The sequence below is a fragment of the Enhydra lutris genome, unplaced genomic scaffold, assembly GCF_002288905.1.
Source record: "Enhydra lutris kenyoni isolate GAN:26980312 unplaced genomic scaffold, ASM228890v2 scaffoldscaffold19, whole genome shotgun sequence".
Taxonomy (NCBI): Eukaryota; Metazoa; Chordata; class Mammalia; order Carnivora; family Mustelidae; genus Enhydra; species Enhydra lutris.
In genome coordinates this window covers 5,085,810-5,102,613 of record NW_019154103.1, presented here as the reverse complement: position 1 = coordinate 5,102,613, position 16,804 = coordinate 5,085,810, and the positions used below count along the sequence as shown (strand labels likewise).

At 45.5% G+C, this 16,804-nt stretch overlaps 1 protein-coding gene across 1 annotated transcript in view; it reads left to right on the top strand.

Annotated features, from left to right (window-relative positions):
- Positions 1-7,215, top strand: part of LOC111148285 (arylsulfatase B) — a 168,872-nt gene extending 161,657 nt beyond the window's left edge. Inside the window, exons 7-8 of the mRNA XM_022504765.1 lie at positions 3,486-3,608; positions 4,414-7,215. Of these exons, the coding sequence (XP_022360473.1) occupies positions 3,486-3,608; positions 4,414-4,679 (389 nt within the window). The 3' untranslated portion in view covers positions 4,680-7,215. The remainder of the gene's footprint in view (positions 1-3,485; positions 3,609-4,413) is intronic.
- The last annotated feature ends 9,589 nt before the right edge of the window (positions 7,216-16,804 follow it).

Here is a 16,804-nt window from a genome sequence, read left to right as displayed (position 1 = left end):
TCTGTGCACTTTTTTCAATGGGTATTATTTAAAAATGTTTTTTAAAGCAACCCTTGGATTGACACAGAAAAAGAAGGATAATTCCTGCAGACTGAATGATTTTAAAAAATGAAGATTCTGTCTAACATGTTTAGTTAGGCAACAATTTTAAGTCTGAAACTATCAGCTATCGGGTATGGAGAAAGGGAGACATTGCTGGTAGGAGGGCCATTTGGTATGTGTTAGAAAGTTGGAAGGCTGTGCACCTTGCAACCAGACAGTTTTGCTTCTAGACACAAATCCTAGAGAAACTTGCGCAAGGAGATGTGGAAAACAGTGCTCATGGCAGGAGAGTTTGTAGTAGGAAAAACAGAAGAATAATTGAAGTAACCGAAATGCCTAACAGAAAAATGGCTAAATAAAATGTGATTTTTTTATATAGTCAAATACCAAACAGTTAAAAGGAATATATATACACGAACATAATCAGAGAGCTCTAAAAATACTGTAGTGGAGGAAAAAAGCAAGTTGCAGAATATGTATAGCATAACATACACATGGACATTTTTAAAGTATAAAACAGGTCTAGATATTATTCTTTGATGCATGCATATGTCACTCTGTTTTTAAATGGCTGTAGGCAGGATTCACTGTGCTCTGAAACCGTGATGGCAGCAGCCTCAGGAGGAGGGGACTGAGATTGAGGATGGGGACAAATTGTCACATGGAAACTGTCCCTTTGTTTTCATTGTTGTTTCCTTTTTTTTTTTTTTTTCTTTTTTAAAGCAAACATGACAAAATGTTAACATTCTAGGTGTAGGCTCATGGGGTGTTAGGCAGATTATTCCTTGTAATTTTCTTTTTGTTTAATTTCTCAATAAGAAAAAAGTAGAGTTGACATAATAGCACCTTCCGTCATTTAGTCTTAGACTTATTTATTGTTTAGGTATTTTATGTTCCTGTTTGTTTTAAGAAAAAATGTATATAAATATAAGTATAGCCGAGACAGCTAATTTCCTCTCCTTGTTTATGTTTGCAAAGCATGCTTGTTTGATTTAACATTCTCTGGTATCAAAATGTGTCCTTTATGCAAGCTTGTAAGGAGTAAATCATGAAGGCTCACAGTCACACCCCAGTCTGTGCATTGAGACCACATTTCCTACAATAGACATCCTCTGTGCCTCTGTCTCGGCAAGCATCTGTTTGTATTAGAGCCAAAATATCCACAATCAGGCAGAGAAACAAAAAGTCAAAAAGATCTGCTGTTTGGTGCTAACGATTTGTTGGTACGTGATTGTGAAGACTGAAGGTCTGAAACCACTAACGTTTATTGGCTCTGTCTCCAGTATGTCCCTCCAGAGCCATTGCCACAAGACTGACCGGAGGAATGGGACCCTGTCTTTTCCCTCACGGACAGTGCTTCCCACAGGAAGCCCTGGGCATCAGCTCTGTCAGGGGAGGAGGGCACTCTCAGAGTCTTTATGACAGGATGGTGGAGAGATGGGCCAGCCGCCATGGTGGAGAGGGGATTGTTCCCAACCTATCTCTCTCTCTCTCTCTCACACACACACACACACACACACACACACAATTAGCCCTCGGGCAGGTGATGTGGCAGCATTTGAAAGTGCACCCAAGGGCTCCTGAGTGGTTCAGTGGGTTAAGCCTCTGCCTTCGGCTCAGGTCATGATCTCAGGTTCCTGGGATTGAGCCCCACATCGGGCTCTCTGCTCAGCAGGGAGCCTGCTTCCCCCTCTCTCTCTGCCTGCCTGTCTCCCTACTTGTGATCTCTCTTTCTCTGTCAAATAAATAAATAAAATATTTAAAAAAGAAAAGAAAAGAAAAGAAAGTGCACCCAAGGCGATTGCTGTGACCGTGTTTGAAAAGTTGACAGGTAAATGTAGACTGAAAACAGAGTAGATGTTTTATAGTTAGTCCCTAAATCGAGGCCTTGAAACATACACAGGTATGAGTAAGGTTGGGGCCTCCATACCTTGCCCTCACAGATCCACCAGGATCTTTTTTTTTTTTTAAGATTTCACTTATTTATTAGAAAGAGAGAGAGAGCACAGTGGGATGAGTGGCAGAGGGGTCAGAGAAGCAGACTCCCTGCTGAGCAGGGAGCCCAACACTGGGCTTGATTCCAAGACCCTGGGAATCATGACCTGAGCTGAAGGCAGAGGCTTGACCGACTGAGCCACCCAAGTGCCTCCTCCACCAGGGTCTTTTTTTTTTTTTTTTTTTTTTTAATTATTTGTCAGAGAGAGGGAGAGAGAGCGAGCACAGGCAGACAGAATGGCAGGCAGAGGCAGAGGGAGAAGCAGGCTCCCCGCCAAGCAAGGAGCCCGATGTGGGACTCGATCCCAGGACGCTGGGATCATGACCTGAGCCGAAGGCAGCTGCTTAACCCACTGAGCCACCCAGGCGTCCCTCCCCCAGGGTCTTTAACTAGAGTAGGACTCAGGTCTCTCTTGCTGCACCTTAGTCACTCCTCACAAGCAAGCCACAGAGGGAGTTATTCAAAAGAAGGAATTGAGCGTGCTCGTTTCGGACATTTTGTCTGTCTAATTTGGGGGCCAGACTGTCCCCAGGATATACGTAAACACTCCAGTCAGCTCTCAGCTCTGAGGGAGCCCAATGGGTGTCCAGCAAGATCGGTGATGGGTGGTTTAGTCTTTCTAAGTCAAGGGTCAGTTAGTAGGAAGGACTCTCTGCCCCAAATCTGAAGCTATCTTCTCTCCAATCAACTTTATCAGTAAGAAAGGCAATATTTTTAGCTCTAACCTTCTGGTGTCCACCTTTCAGTTGGTTCCAAATTCAAGAAGATGGGGGAGTAGGTACTATTAATTGCTCCCCTCAAAAACCTAATAATCAATTAGTATAAAACCCCAAGATGACTTTAATGTAATCCATGATAATAACCAAGATTTTGTATACCAAGTCATTCTTAAAACCTTAATTATCCTGTCTGAATAGTTAACTGAGCATTGCTCAGTTACTTTTAAATTTCATCAGTGTGGTTAAATAATTGATCATGGCATGATTGAACTCTCATGGCTTGAGACAGACTCCATTAAAGTGTACATGTTATAATCTATTCCATTATCTACATAGGGATAAATATATATAGAAAATGTATTCATCTAATTCAGTCATTTAACAGCAAAAGGAAAAAAGGCACACAGAAAACAACCTGCACTGCTGTAACAGAACACTATTCCACATAAAGCCAGCTGTACGTTGGCAGAACGTAGTGATTTTAAGGATGAATTAGTGTTCTAATCTCATTGGGATTCCTTTTATATTTGTGGTGGTTTATGATTGAGGTTTAATGAACTATAGCTTTCTGTTTATATTTAATAGAAGATTCATTTCTGTGGTGGGATGTGCATTTACACTCAGGCATTGAATAAAATCTACCATTCTACAAGGAGGATATTAAATGTTGATTTATAACGACGCATTTCTGTAACAGTGATCTAATGCTTCCGCACTGTTTCTTCCAGGTCCTGGGAAGAGCCTGGCTCCAGCAAAGGATGATTCTTCTGGCCCAGAATATTTTGCCTTCAACACTTCTCTCCATGCTGCAATTAGACACAAGAATTGGAAACTTCTCACCGGCTACCCAGGTAGAATGCTGAGCATTTCCCCCCAGAACAGCGAGGAAAACTTTACCAAAGTGACGACTTTTGCAGAACATACCTCTGGGGCCGCTGAATGGGGAAGAATGATTTATCTACTGTCCTGACAAAAGAAGACTGAAAATTAACTGTAGGTGGGGGGTGAAAGGAAGCAATGCCGCTCTAAGGTGTCATGTAAAATAAGGATTTCAGAGATGTGTGGCTGTCGAGGACAGCACACCTAGCTAGCAAGGAGAAACTCTGAAAGTCACATCCTCAACCAATTGCGTAGCTGAGGAAGGTGGTTGCTTCCCCTGAGCACATTCCCTAAAAGTGACGTCTTTTACATACTTTTAAAATGTGGGGTATGATGGCTAAGGCCGTGATGCCGTTAAGCAGTGTTTATAATGATGACATTCTTGGTATTTGTGGCCAGACAATTCTTCTTTGTCTGGTAGCGTACCATGTATTGCAATGTATCTTAGCCTCCCTGGCCCACTGGCACGGTATGCCAGTAGCACCTCCCCTAAGTCATTGTGACAACCAGAAATTCCCCCGCCCCCCTCCCCCACATGCACATACGCATGCACCTTCCTGGCCTGGAAGCCCCTGGTTGTGAAGCCGTGAACCAGGTCTAGTTACAGCACCGGAAGTCAGTGTCTGAGACAGATGTAGATACTGCATCAAGGGCCGCATCTTTTTTACGTGTTCCTGCCCGCGACCCCACTCAGCCTTCTTCTGTAGTCTTCTTACTTGAAGTGTGAATCTGCCCAGGATGCTTCTTCCCCCAGTAAACCTTGCATTTCTTTGCCAGGCTGTGGTTGCTGGTTTCCTCCACCATCTCAAAACAATGCTTCTGTGATACCCTCATCGGACCCACCGACCAAGACCGTCTGGCTCTTTGATATTGACCAGGACCCAGAAGAAAGACATGACCTGTCAAGAGACCATCCCCATATTGTCAAGCAGCTCCTTTCCCGCCTACAGTTCTACCACAAACACTCAGTGCCTGTGCACTTCCCAGCACAGGACCCACGCTGTGACCCCAAGGACACTGGGGCCTGGGGCCCCTGGGTGTAAGACTTCTTCAGTCCCGGGGTGCCAGACAATCTTTCTGTTACAGGTTGGACTTCAGGCCTTTACTCCTGTATCTCTCATCTCATTTTCTCTCCCAACCTGGGTTCCCCTGGCTTTCTCTTGGTCCTTAATCATGTTAAGTTATCTCATTGCAACCCCCAGTGGATTTAAGAAGCTGATAAAAACTGGAACACTCCTGTTGTTGGCCAGGGTGTGTGTCTGGGGGAGAGGGTGGCCGAGTTCAACCTCTTGTTCCTGAGCCGTGGGACAGCTGGGAACTTGACTTGAAATAGGAAGTTCTTATTGAGTCCTGGAAGCTGGAACAGCTGGCTCTTTTTGCCTTGCGAGTCAGATGTTAGATCTCCCTCTGCCAATAGCTGGGTTTTATTGGAGTGCCTCATGTTCCTTGTAACAAATGTAGGAAGCAGACAGTTTTTAATGGTTCTGTTGGCCAGGGAATCTCCCTGTCTGTGAGAGATCATGTTCAGGCATTCCATGTGAATAACCCCCCTTGGTTCACCCCTCACTCACTCACCCTGTCACTCATCTCATCATGGAGCATAAGGCCCATTTCATATTTATGGTCAGCGTGGCAATAAGCCTGCTTTTTGGTTTTGGTTATTACAATAAAGAAATGTGTTTTTATCCCCAGTTTTTTTTTTCCCCCAGCCATTGCTCATTTTGTCTAGACTTCCTGCTACCCCCTCTCCCCTGTGTTTCTTTTCCCAACCTCCTTTTGACTCAGTCACCCTGTGCCTGGGAAGGCTGCTTTGCCTCTGCACTCTGAGCACCGCTGGTTTTTGGAAGACTGCTGTGCCCTGCCTTCCTCTGGCCTCTAAACGCTGAAGCTAGAGCCCTGCCCAGAGAAGGTGATCAAGTCTGGCTCTGCAGACATGCTCATGGTGGACACAAAGGGTCTGGGCGGGTGATGCTCAGGTCTGTGTCATCTGTTTGGGGAAGACTTTTGTAAGTAGCCTAGAGTTTATTGTCATGGTTGTGGCTTTGTCTCATAATGTATTACAAGTTGCATGCTATTCCTTAGCAATGAGGAGAAACCCCGGGAAATAGTAACTTTGTCTTGGGATGTTGGAAATGGGAAGTTTGAAAGGAAATGGCCAGCATCTGAGATGATGGGCCTCAGTAAAGCAAAGGAGGCCACATCCACGTTTCCCTTATTTTCACTTTTACTATTTGTATTGAGGTTCTGGGGTGAGGGAAAGAGGATGTGCAGTTGGACCTGCCAGCCCTTTCTTAGTCCCACTCGTGTCCTACTAATGCAGATCAATCCAGATTAGCTCTCAAGAATGTCAGACTCTGAGAACTATGTGCAAAATCTATACTCTTTTTCCCATGAGCTCCACTTGTTTTGTTCACTGCTCATCACCAATGCCTGGACCAGTGCCTGTTACAGTCGGTACTTTTTTTTTTTTAATGAATGAATGGACAGTTGGACAAATGAGAAAGTTGCACACCATGCAAGTGCAGTGAGCTAAACATATCCTCCAACTGTTGCTTTTCTGTTTCAAGCTGCCCTCCCAGGGTAGGAGCAGAGTATGCATATCTGGATGGTCACAGACACTCCATAGTGAAGCCATAATGTCCTCTCCAGGGGGGAAAAGGAGAAACACGCCTGCCAAAGATACTCTTTTGGCAATAACCCTCTGTTCTATTTTTCATAGGACACTAGAAACTAAAACCAGCCGATAATATGTGATAGGTCCTTGTGTAGTTGTCCTCCAATTCAGTAGCAATATTTTCTGGTCACTACTAATATGCATAGTAATAAAACAAGATGATTGGAAGGAAATGGTGCTAGAACTAAAGACATGTATTACCAACCTCTCCCCCACTCCTGGGTTGGCAAACAGCTGATCAAAATGCCATCACCTAGCACCCCCACACCTGTGGCAGATACCATGAACTAACTGAGCCCAGATGTTTCTCTGGATCCTTCTAATCCCAGTGTCTGTTAATACCAAAAAGACTAGAGGCCATCACTACAGGACACCTGTCCGCCCTCCCTGCTCTGCGCCCAGGGCTGCCCCGGTTCTCGTCCGTTGGTGGCCGAGTACAACATGGGTGTTCTACACTCTGTGGATTTAAAGGGACTTGTAAAAATTAGTTATTGTAAAATTATCATTTGAGATTTTATTTTATCCCTAGTAGAATGTATCCTGTTAGGTCTCTTTATTCTGTGTAAGAATGTGAATAGATTCATATTAATGTTGTTTCACTCCAAATTTGCTTTAAAGAAAAGTCTTATTGACTTAATTGTTTTTCTTTGTTACTACGTGATTGTCCCAGATCTGAGGAACAGAAAGTTACTTTATCGTTTAAAATGTGTCAGTGGGGAGTTTCCATTTGAGCGACGAGAACATTCTGAAACTGGACAGTAGTGCTGTTGGCACAACATGCCTCTGAATTGTGTACTTTAAAGTGGTTAAAATGGTAACTTTTATGTAATTTTACAACTTTTTAACACGTTGGCCCATTTTATGGTATGTAAATTACATCTCAATAAAACTATTAAATAAATAAACATAGCAAAAATATCAGAACTGAAAAAAAATGTGTCAGTCATTGCCCACAAGAGTGCAAACTATAAAGTAAGTTATCAGAGGAAGGTCAGGAGAGGGTTGGAGTGCTTATAAAATGTTAAGAAGAGTGAATTTTTCTCTATTGCTGTATGATAAATTACCCCCAATTTTAGCAGCATAAAACAATAAACATTTATTACTCCACACACTCTATGGGGTCAGCACTCTAGGAGTGGCTTAACTGGGTGGGTCTGGCTCAGGGCCTCTCATGGGATGATAGTCAAGTAGCTGGCTTGGGCTGTAGTCATCTGAAGGCTTGTCCGGGGCCAGAGACTCCACTTCCAAAATGACTCACTCACAAGGCTCTTGGTGGAGGCCTCTGTTCCTTGCCCTCTGGGCTTCTCTCCAGGCTTCTTGAACAGCCTCACATATTGAAGTAGTTACTATTCTCCTAGTCACCACTTAAACTTTAAAATCGATTTTTCCCCCCACGTGCAGCATAGCCTCAACTTAAGCAGATTGGTTCATTTTCAGGTGGTCAAAAGACCTGCTCACTCTGGCCGCCATCCTAACTGACCTCCAGGAGCAGGTAGGTTCGAACAGCTGCAGAGGGGCCTACCCCATCACTTTCACCTTTGTCCCATTGCCACAGGAGCCACCCAACAGGTAGCACAAAGCAGAAGAGGGATGACTCATGCTGCCCGGGGCCTGACTCCAGGACTTTGGACCATCAGGAAATGGGAAGGGCAATTTTAATTCTCAAACTAACTCACCCAAGTTACAAATCATCGAGCTTAAGATATCTCATTCAATAACCTTTATTATTTGTCTGACAACAGAGATAAAGCATACCACTGTAACAATTTTAGAAAATACAGAAAACGCAGAAAGGAAATCAGACAACCCACAAAGCAGCCACCAAGAAACAGCCACCTTTAACTTTCTTTCATAACTCTTTAAGAGAGCAATTAAAGTGGCCCACCTCCCAGACTGCTTTTCAAATCCCACTGTGCCCAGCTGAGCCCTCACTGGAGACTCAAGATGGTAGAGAAATAAAATGTCACCTGTTTTGAAACTCCTTATTTTAATCCCATTAAGGAAGTAGAGATCATTTGCCCGGGCTTTTTGCTCCAAGGGGACAGGATTTCACACACACTTCACGCAAACATATGCTCTTTCTCTGTCCCTACACCACCTCTTCTCCACAGGCCTCAAGAGGTAAGGGCCTCCACACGCCAAGGGACTTCGAGCAGTCAAGCAAACCAGAAAGTAGGCGCTTTGCCTTCAGACCAGAGTCTCGCAGTGCGAGGCAGAGAATATTAGTGCGCACACGCGCACACACACGCGCGCGCGCGCGGGCGCCCCCACTTCAGGAAAACCCGTCTTAGAGTGCCTTTATTTACATTAAGTGAATCAGAACTGGAATTGCTTCTTATGCCAACATTTTGTAACTGGGATTATTCAAGTCCACACTGCGATATGAGTGAGGAGTGGGCCACCAATGTTAGCAAGGAAGAAGGGTGCGGGAAATCAGACTCCCCGCCACGAAGCTCGCCTACCAGGGAACTCCACCCGAGGAGGCAGTCCCAGGACAGGCCCGGGAACCGGAAGTGAGGGGGCGGGGCGTCTAGAGTCATTGGAAAGGCTGTGTGGCCTTCGCCGTGAGGAGTCATTTAGCTGTCATTTTGGCTTCGTATCTACACACCCAGGAAAGCAGTAAGTTCTTTCTAATTAAGCCCTTTGATTAGAGGGTCCTCTGAATGTGTTAGAGAAACAGCTGGTTTGTTTGAAGAATGTTCCTTGTTTGGACTTCACTAGAGTGGGCTGGTTTTTCTTGGTTCGTAGACCAGGGCTTAAATGAAAGCGTTTGGGCTTAACACATCCGGCGGGTGGAAGTCTGAAGCTCCCACATGCAGGACTTCAGGACAAGGAGAAAGGCCTGTCTCACTGGGCCCCACGTGTCTTCTGTCACGAGGTCCACCTACTCCTTTCCTCCCCAAAGCAGCTTGAGCTCCCTGGGGACCCAGACCAGGAGGGCACCCTAGCAATTCCCCAAGCCGCTAGAGACTCCGGCCATGACTCTTGCTCACGTAGGGCCTTTCACTGCTGGGAGTCCTCTCTTTTTCCTAAAATGTACGCTCCTTACTAAAATAACGTAAAGTGATGCTTTTTTGGTCACTATGCTAAAGAGAAAATGAGTGTCACTGGTAATCTTAGAAATGCATACAAGGAATACAAATCGCTCTTAAACCTGAGCCGGGAACTATTTCTGGCCTGGAAGAAAAGAATTGAGTAACTGTGTTACTCTCGGCTCCTGAAGAGCGAATAACTTCTTCACTACGTGGTTCAGTGTCATGGGTGCCAGGGCTGTGACTCGGTGACACTGGCGTGGAGACAAGGAAACTCCCTGAGGGCAGGCATGCCGGTCTGGGGACATGAGATCAGACCCTGTGGGCGTGCTGGGAGCTACTCAGCAGTGACCAGAACTTCCCGAGGTGCTCCCGTCCCCTCCGTCTGCCCTTCCCTCCAAGAAGAACCACAGCTGTCCTTTTGCTTCTAACAGTTTGTTTTGCTCGTGTGCCTGGAGACCCCGAAGCAAGGGAAGCATTCTAAATGAGCTAATGTATAAACACACAAAGAAACCAGCATACACATCCTTTATGATACAGTAGAAAAACCACAGAGGATCCAGGAAAGGAAGAAGCCAAGAAAGTCAATAAACAAGTTGGTGGAGATGCGACATACAGAGATGAAATATTAGGAAGAAGTAAACACTGAGAAAGGGGAAAAAAGAGACAACATGGAAGTTTCTTGAGTCTAGGAAGTCCCTGAGCCTTAATTTCCAGGACTCTTAGTTTGGCGTTTGATTCCAAAGATACCCTCCGGGAGACTCAGGGTCACAAATGCCTAAAAATGGCTCTGATCTGCACCCATCAGCCAGCTCGCACCCCCTCCGTGCCCACATGGCATCATCTGACCCAGATTCACACAGCCTTTTTGAATACTGTAAGTGTGCCCTATTTTGCCCATTATAGGGACAGGGCAAGGAATTAACCTTTACTGGGGACATTGTATACAGCAGGCACATTAAACTTTTAAAATGGCTATCAAAGGCCTCAGGATAACGCCTAATCCTTAGGTAAATGTTTTTACCAATTTGAAAATTCTCTTGAGTGACGTCCTCTAGCCAGTAGAGTTGGAATTAGGAGCCCAAATTGCTCTTAAAAAGCCTCTGCTCTCTATCACACTTCCTGGCATGCTCCAATCTTGCCTGCCTTCCCTTCCCTTTTGTCCTGCCCCTTTAAGGACGGATAGAGGAGCAACTGTAGGAAGTCCCACTCTTATAATTCAGGACTCAGGGAGCATCAGCCAGTGGCATTCAAAGCTAGGTGAGAACTTCAGGCTGACACAGGGCCTGGGATGAATGGGGGGCAGGAAAACCAGGGAGGAGGCCAGTGCAATGAACGGTTCAGCCAAGAAGGCACCACAGCTACAGAGGTAAGAAAGTAGGGTGATAAAAAACTAATTGGAGGCTTAGAAAATAAAACACATTTGAAAGGAGTTCAAGTGACTCAGCTTGGAAAGGGAATTTAGTCTTGTTTTTCATACATTTCATAGGAAAATCCGCTTTCCCACACGCAGGTCACAGAAGACTGTGACTATTGCCCCAGCGAACGTGCAGAGGACACGCAGGACAAGGCTGATGTGAGGAGGCGAGGCTGACAGGTGGGTTCTCAAAGCTCACTGCAGCTTCTGATGCAGGCACTAGTTGGAAAACAGACCCTGTGTTCTATCCTGTTCTATGACCAGCTGGCATTACCCAGTCTTTAATCTTCAGTTATACTCACTTACCTTCTTGCTGAATTCTGGAGGTAGTTCCTACCAGCAACACTGACTACTCTATTTTGTACAAAGTCCCTAGGACCTCCCTCCTGCTCTGTGTCTAAGGCTATAAGGTGAAAAATAACAAACGCTTCAGATACACCAGTATTTCTTAAAGTTCCATTTGTAATCATTTCTCTTTAGGGATCAGGAGGAGAGAAAAGAATGCAGAGGTTATGAGGAATATTGCCTCGTGAGGGTCTCTCCTTGAAGAAGAACAAATAATGACTATGTTTAGGTTCAAATGCTATGTTTTTGCTTTAAAATGTTACAAATTAGAGAGCTCTGTGTTGGTCAACAGGACCTATTTAGAGAAATGCTTTGTTTTCAGTAGTTAGCTAAACATGGTTGCCTCAAGTAAAAAGTTCTGTGGCGGAGCTGTAGTAATTATGCCCACAACTCCTCTTTCTGGTTAGAAAGATAAATGTTAGTGAGAGAGAATTCCCTGCTTCTCACGCGCGTCTGGGGCATCTGATTTGTCCCTGCATGAGGGCTGGGCTCCTGCGGGACATCTGCTGGCTTTCAGGCTAAGCCACCCCCCCGTGGACTGCGTCCCCCTGCCCCCCACCCCCAACAATGCAAGCCCACCTAGTCACCAAGGTGTAGCTAATCCATCCCCAGTGGGGGAGAAACAGCCCGTCTTTGGACTGGTATGGCAAAACAGAGGAGTGAGAAGGTAGTGCCATTAGTCTCTCCTCTTTGGTCACTAAGGTTTTACGCGTAACCATCAATAAAGAGAATTTGCCTTTACTTTCATGGTACTTATTATCATACAATTTGAAGATTTTTGCTGGTTTGACAGGCTTTGAAATATTACATTATTTTGTGTTTCTTTTACTACCAAGAGACTGGACTTTTCCATAATTTTATTGGTCCCAATGGCTCTTTTTTGAGTGTCCTGATCACCATTCTTCCTCCCCATTCCCACTGGTCCTGCCTAGAGGGAGGAGGATGGGGTGGGGGGCAGAGAACAGGAGCCCTAGCTCCTTCGCTTGCACCTGAGCCATTGTGTTAGCCCGGGCTGCTGGTGCTTTCGCAGGTGGGTCCGTTCGGTGTGGTTGGCTGTCTCTGCTTTACTTTCAGTCTTCGGAACCGTGTCGGGAGGCAGGGAAAAATAAAGAGGAGGAGAGGGAGTGGGCAAGATCCCTTTCCTTTGTTATCAACACAGTCAAACTGAGACTTGTGAGAAAGGTAAAAATTCGGTGATCCTTCAAAGTGATGTTCCCCGATGGATGCGGGGCTTGATCCCAGGACCCTAGGATCATGATCTGAGCCGTAGGCGGAGGCTTTAACCCATTGAGACACCCAGGCACCCCAAAAGTGATGTTCTTTTAATTTCGGAATAGGAGCACTGTGTTGGGATGGAGATAGGAGGCCGCTGGCAGCTGCCCCAGAACTCCCCCTGAAATCCCAGACTCATCACATCTGGTCCCAACCTGCACTCACACTTGCCGAAATGAATCCCTGCAGGTTAACTGGCTCATGAGTCAGTCCAACAACTGCTTGCTTCTTTTTTTTTTTTTTTTAAGATTTTATTTATTTATTTGATAGACAGAGATCACAAGCAGGCAGAGAGGGAGGAGGAAGCAGGCTTCCTGCTAAGCAGAGAGCCCGATGCGGGATCATGACCTGAGCCGAAGGAAGAGGCTTTAACCCACCGAGCCACCCAGGCGCCCCAACTGCTTGCTTCTTACTGAGCATATCCCATGAGGTGATCCCACCCAACCCCACACATGAGAGACGTCTTGATGACCCATCTCTCCCTGGTGACAGCACTGTCACACCTTCAGGCCCTTCTCTCTGGGCTGACCCATCTGAATGGATTTCCCCCAGCGGGTCCCTGAAGCCCCTTCCCCACCCCCCTCAGTCAGTCTCCGTGGGGGAGGTCAGTGCCCTATGTATAAACAACGTATAATTGAAAACTTTCATTCCACTTTTAGCCTTGCCTTTTTTAGTATGAAGAATCCTAATGCCTTTCATCTGACTTTCTACACTTCTCTCAGCCATTGCAGTCTGCTGGTGCTCTGGTGATTATTCTAAGCTTTAACGCAGGCTAATGCCTTTGCGTCTGGAGTTCCTTCTGCTCTTTTCTGGACTAGCTCCTCCTTCAGATCTACACATCATGGGTTCCTTCCCCTGGGAAGCTTACCCTAGCCCTGCTGAACTGGAATGGTGTTCCTATGAGAATGGACATCACACTGCATTGTTACTCATGTATAAATAAATGTCTGTCTTCCCCACCAGGCGGAAGTCTCATGTCTGGTGTGTTTAATGGAATATCTTTGTCTCCTAGGGCTGTGTTTGGCACTTAGACAATACCTAGTTGAATGAGTTCCATTCACTGAATTCAAAGGACTCAATCATCTTTTAATTTTAAGGTGACATTGTAGCCCCTGATTTCAAAGTTAGCTCTTGTTCTCAACCTGCAGACCTTGTTTGTACCCTCTACCTGCAAATCCTGTTTACTCAGCCTGACAGCAGCTCCACCCTCTTGCCTGCTCAGGGGGAAATGTGTGTCTGGAACGTTGGCTATCTTCAAAGGCTTTATCTGTATCAGCTGGAAGGACTTCAGCGCCTTCGTCAAATCAGGGTGAATGTTACACTATCCAGACTCCTCAGGCAGGTTTTGTTTATCCTGGGATCTCTTCCAAGATATCAGCTGATGGCTTCAAACACTTTTTATGGTCTCATATTTGGACAGACTCAGATTTTCCCCCTTCATCTTCCAATCCTTCCCTAAGATTTTCCTCCCTTCGTTTTCTCAAGCTTTATTACAAATACTTTTCCATGTGTGACTTTTCCTGCAGAAAACTGGCTTCATAGCTCGTACTTGGTACTGAGATAAGTCTTGCAAATGCCAGGGGCTAGCTGGAAAGGGCAGATGGCAGATTTCCTGATGCCCTTTTGTTATCTATCTGTATTTATTCAGGCTTTTCTCCTTCTACAGGGTGGGAGTGGGTGGTTTTTCTGGTGTAGATACAATGGAGACAAGCTGGTGGTTTCCTTAAGGAAAGTGGAATTGAATTTTTTCAAGGCAGGGGTTGGGGATAATAGATAGTTTCTTTTCTTTCTTTCTTTTTTTAGATTTTATTTATTTGGGGTGCCTGGGTGGCTCAGTGGGCTAAGCCTCTGCCTTCAGCTCAGGTCGTGATCTCAGGATCAAGGGATCAAGACCCGCATCGGGCTCTCTGCTCAACAGGGAGCCTGCTTCCCCCTCTATCTCTGCCTGCCTCTCTGCCTACTTGTGATCTCTCTTTGTGTCAAATAAATAAATAAAATCTTTTAAAAAAAAGATTTTATTTATTTATGTCAGAGAAAGAAAGCACAATCAGGGGGAGTGGCAGGCAGAACAGACAGAGGAGGCTGAGCAGCAAAGGGAGAAGCAGGCTTCTTGCTCAGCAAGGAGCCCAACACAGGACTCCATTCCAGGACCCTGAGATCATGACCTGAGCTGAAGGCAGACGCTTAACCACTGAGCCACCCAGGCATCCCGGATAGTTGAGATAGAAGCTTAGTTACCTAGACGCAGACTAGGATAGCATGAATCTTGGTGAAAAGTGTAAGGCACAAATGTAGTTAAGACCACACACATTCACATTTGTTGAGTACCTCCTGTAAACGCCAATTATCTGTCATGGCAGGTAACAAAGAAAAATAAGACCTGGTCTTTGCATTCAGGGAGTTCACAGTTAGTTCAAAGAGAGACCATACAGAATAGTGACTGCCAAGTACAGGTGGAAGTCAGTGACAGGGATAGGAGCACCATTTGGGTTACATGTATGTCCCTTGACCTGACTGCGGCAATGAAACCTAGAGACCCCAGAAAGGAAGGAAGCAACAAAGGAAGGAAGGGAGGAGGGAGGAAGGAAGGAAGAAATCAACCCACCCCCTAGGGCCCAGGATCACAGATGTCTACCAGGATCAAGACTGTGTGGAGATTCTGATCCTTTTTTCTCAGGTGGACTCAGAAATCAGGGAAACGACCCCACACGATAATCCCTGCCCCATGCATTAATTATTGCTGTGGAACAAATCACCACAAAATTACATCTGGAGACAAAAAATATTATCTCTAGTTTCTGAGGGTCAGGAATCTGAGTTCATCTTAGCTGTGTAGCTCTGGCTAAAGGCTCTCATGGGGTGGTCATCTCAGTTGAAGGCTTGATTTTGGGGAGTATGGGTAGGATTCAAGAGAGAGCATAAGTACCCCCGATGGAAGCTGCAACCATTTATAACTAATCTCTCAGAAATGACATATGTTATGTCTGCTATATTCTATTTGTTAGAAGCCAGTCACTGAATCCAGCCCTCCCCCTCAAGGGGAGAGGATTACTTAAGGGTGTGGATACCAGCAGGCAGCAATCCTGGGGCACTATCTCAGGCTGCCCACTGTGTCCCTCTTCCCAGTCCCATTCTCCTCTCTGTCTCTCTGCTTCCTTCCCAGTTCAGGCTATGCTTATGGAAAGGACTAATGATTGCTTCACTCTTTCCTCTGTGCCAGCGAGAGTGGGGAATGGCCTTAAGTTGTAACAGGGCATTAGGTCAGATATTCTGCTTGTACGGGTCGTGGACCCAGAAGGACTAGGTGCTGGCAGAGTCTCTGTTTAAAGAGGCCAAGTACCGGATGGGAGACAGTAGGTTTATAGGAAGAAGTCATTTCTAGAAGTGTTTAGCTGAGGGGGGAGCCATTTTGGAAATGATGATTTGAAGCCCCAGCCTGACCCTTGATGCTGCTAAGTAGTCTGGTATCTTCCCCAGATACTTGTAGTCCTGTTGATGGCACAGGAGCAAAGAGCTATCTTATAGAAGAGGAAGTTTCTGTTCCATCCCACGGCTGAGTCTCCCCCACTTGGTCATGAGGCCAAAATAGTCTTGGACCTTCCTTGCCTTCCCTGTCAGACCCTTCCAGTCCTTTACTGGCTCTGTGACTCAGCACTGTCACCCTCATCCCTGGTCATCCTTGTCTCCTGTGAGCTCTCTGCTGGCTCCAGTCAGTCCTTGCCTCCATCTTAGCCAAGAAGCTCTTCAGGTATAACTCTTTCCTGGGAACTGGCAGAGGTCCCTGGTTATCCCACAGTTGAGTAACCAAGCCCAAAGGTATAAGGTGGCATGGGGAAGCAAACGTGGTTATAATACAGTGGTGAGTAAGGAATTTGGCACTCAAAAAGGCGTCCATATGCAAGTACCTCAGTCCTAATTAAACCAGCCTCCTTCCTAGCCAGCCTCCAGCTGGTTTTCTAATGTTGTGCTTATACAGAGATAAGATGCAAATCGAATACACTTTCGTGAAGTGGGCGGTGACGTTGGAGAATTACTCACGGGTAAACCTATGGAGAAGAATATGACAATGGAACTAGAGCAGTTAACAGGGAAGGAGAGAAATTGACAAGGATACTGACACACTAGGCTCTTCAAAGGAAGGTGATTTGAATATCAAAGTCAGAAGAGAGGCCCTCAGGAAACTGATGAAAAACTCTTGACTCTTTTCTGCAAAAATATTCCTCTTTATCTTCCTATCCTTGAATGTAAAATGAAGGAAAACATACTGTGTATCTTATAATTTTATCAAACAGTTAATGCCCAAAAAATGAACTATTTTTTCAGTCTGAGAATTAGTGTACAATCACAACATCCATTTTATAAAATGGGCAAAATAGGGTTTTGTGGTGTTTTAGTTTTGTTTGAAGATAAAGTTCCAATCAAACCCCT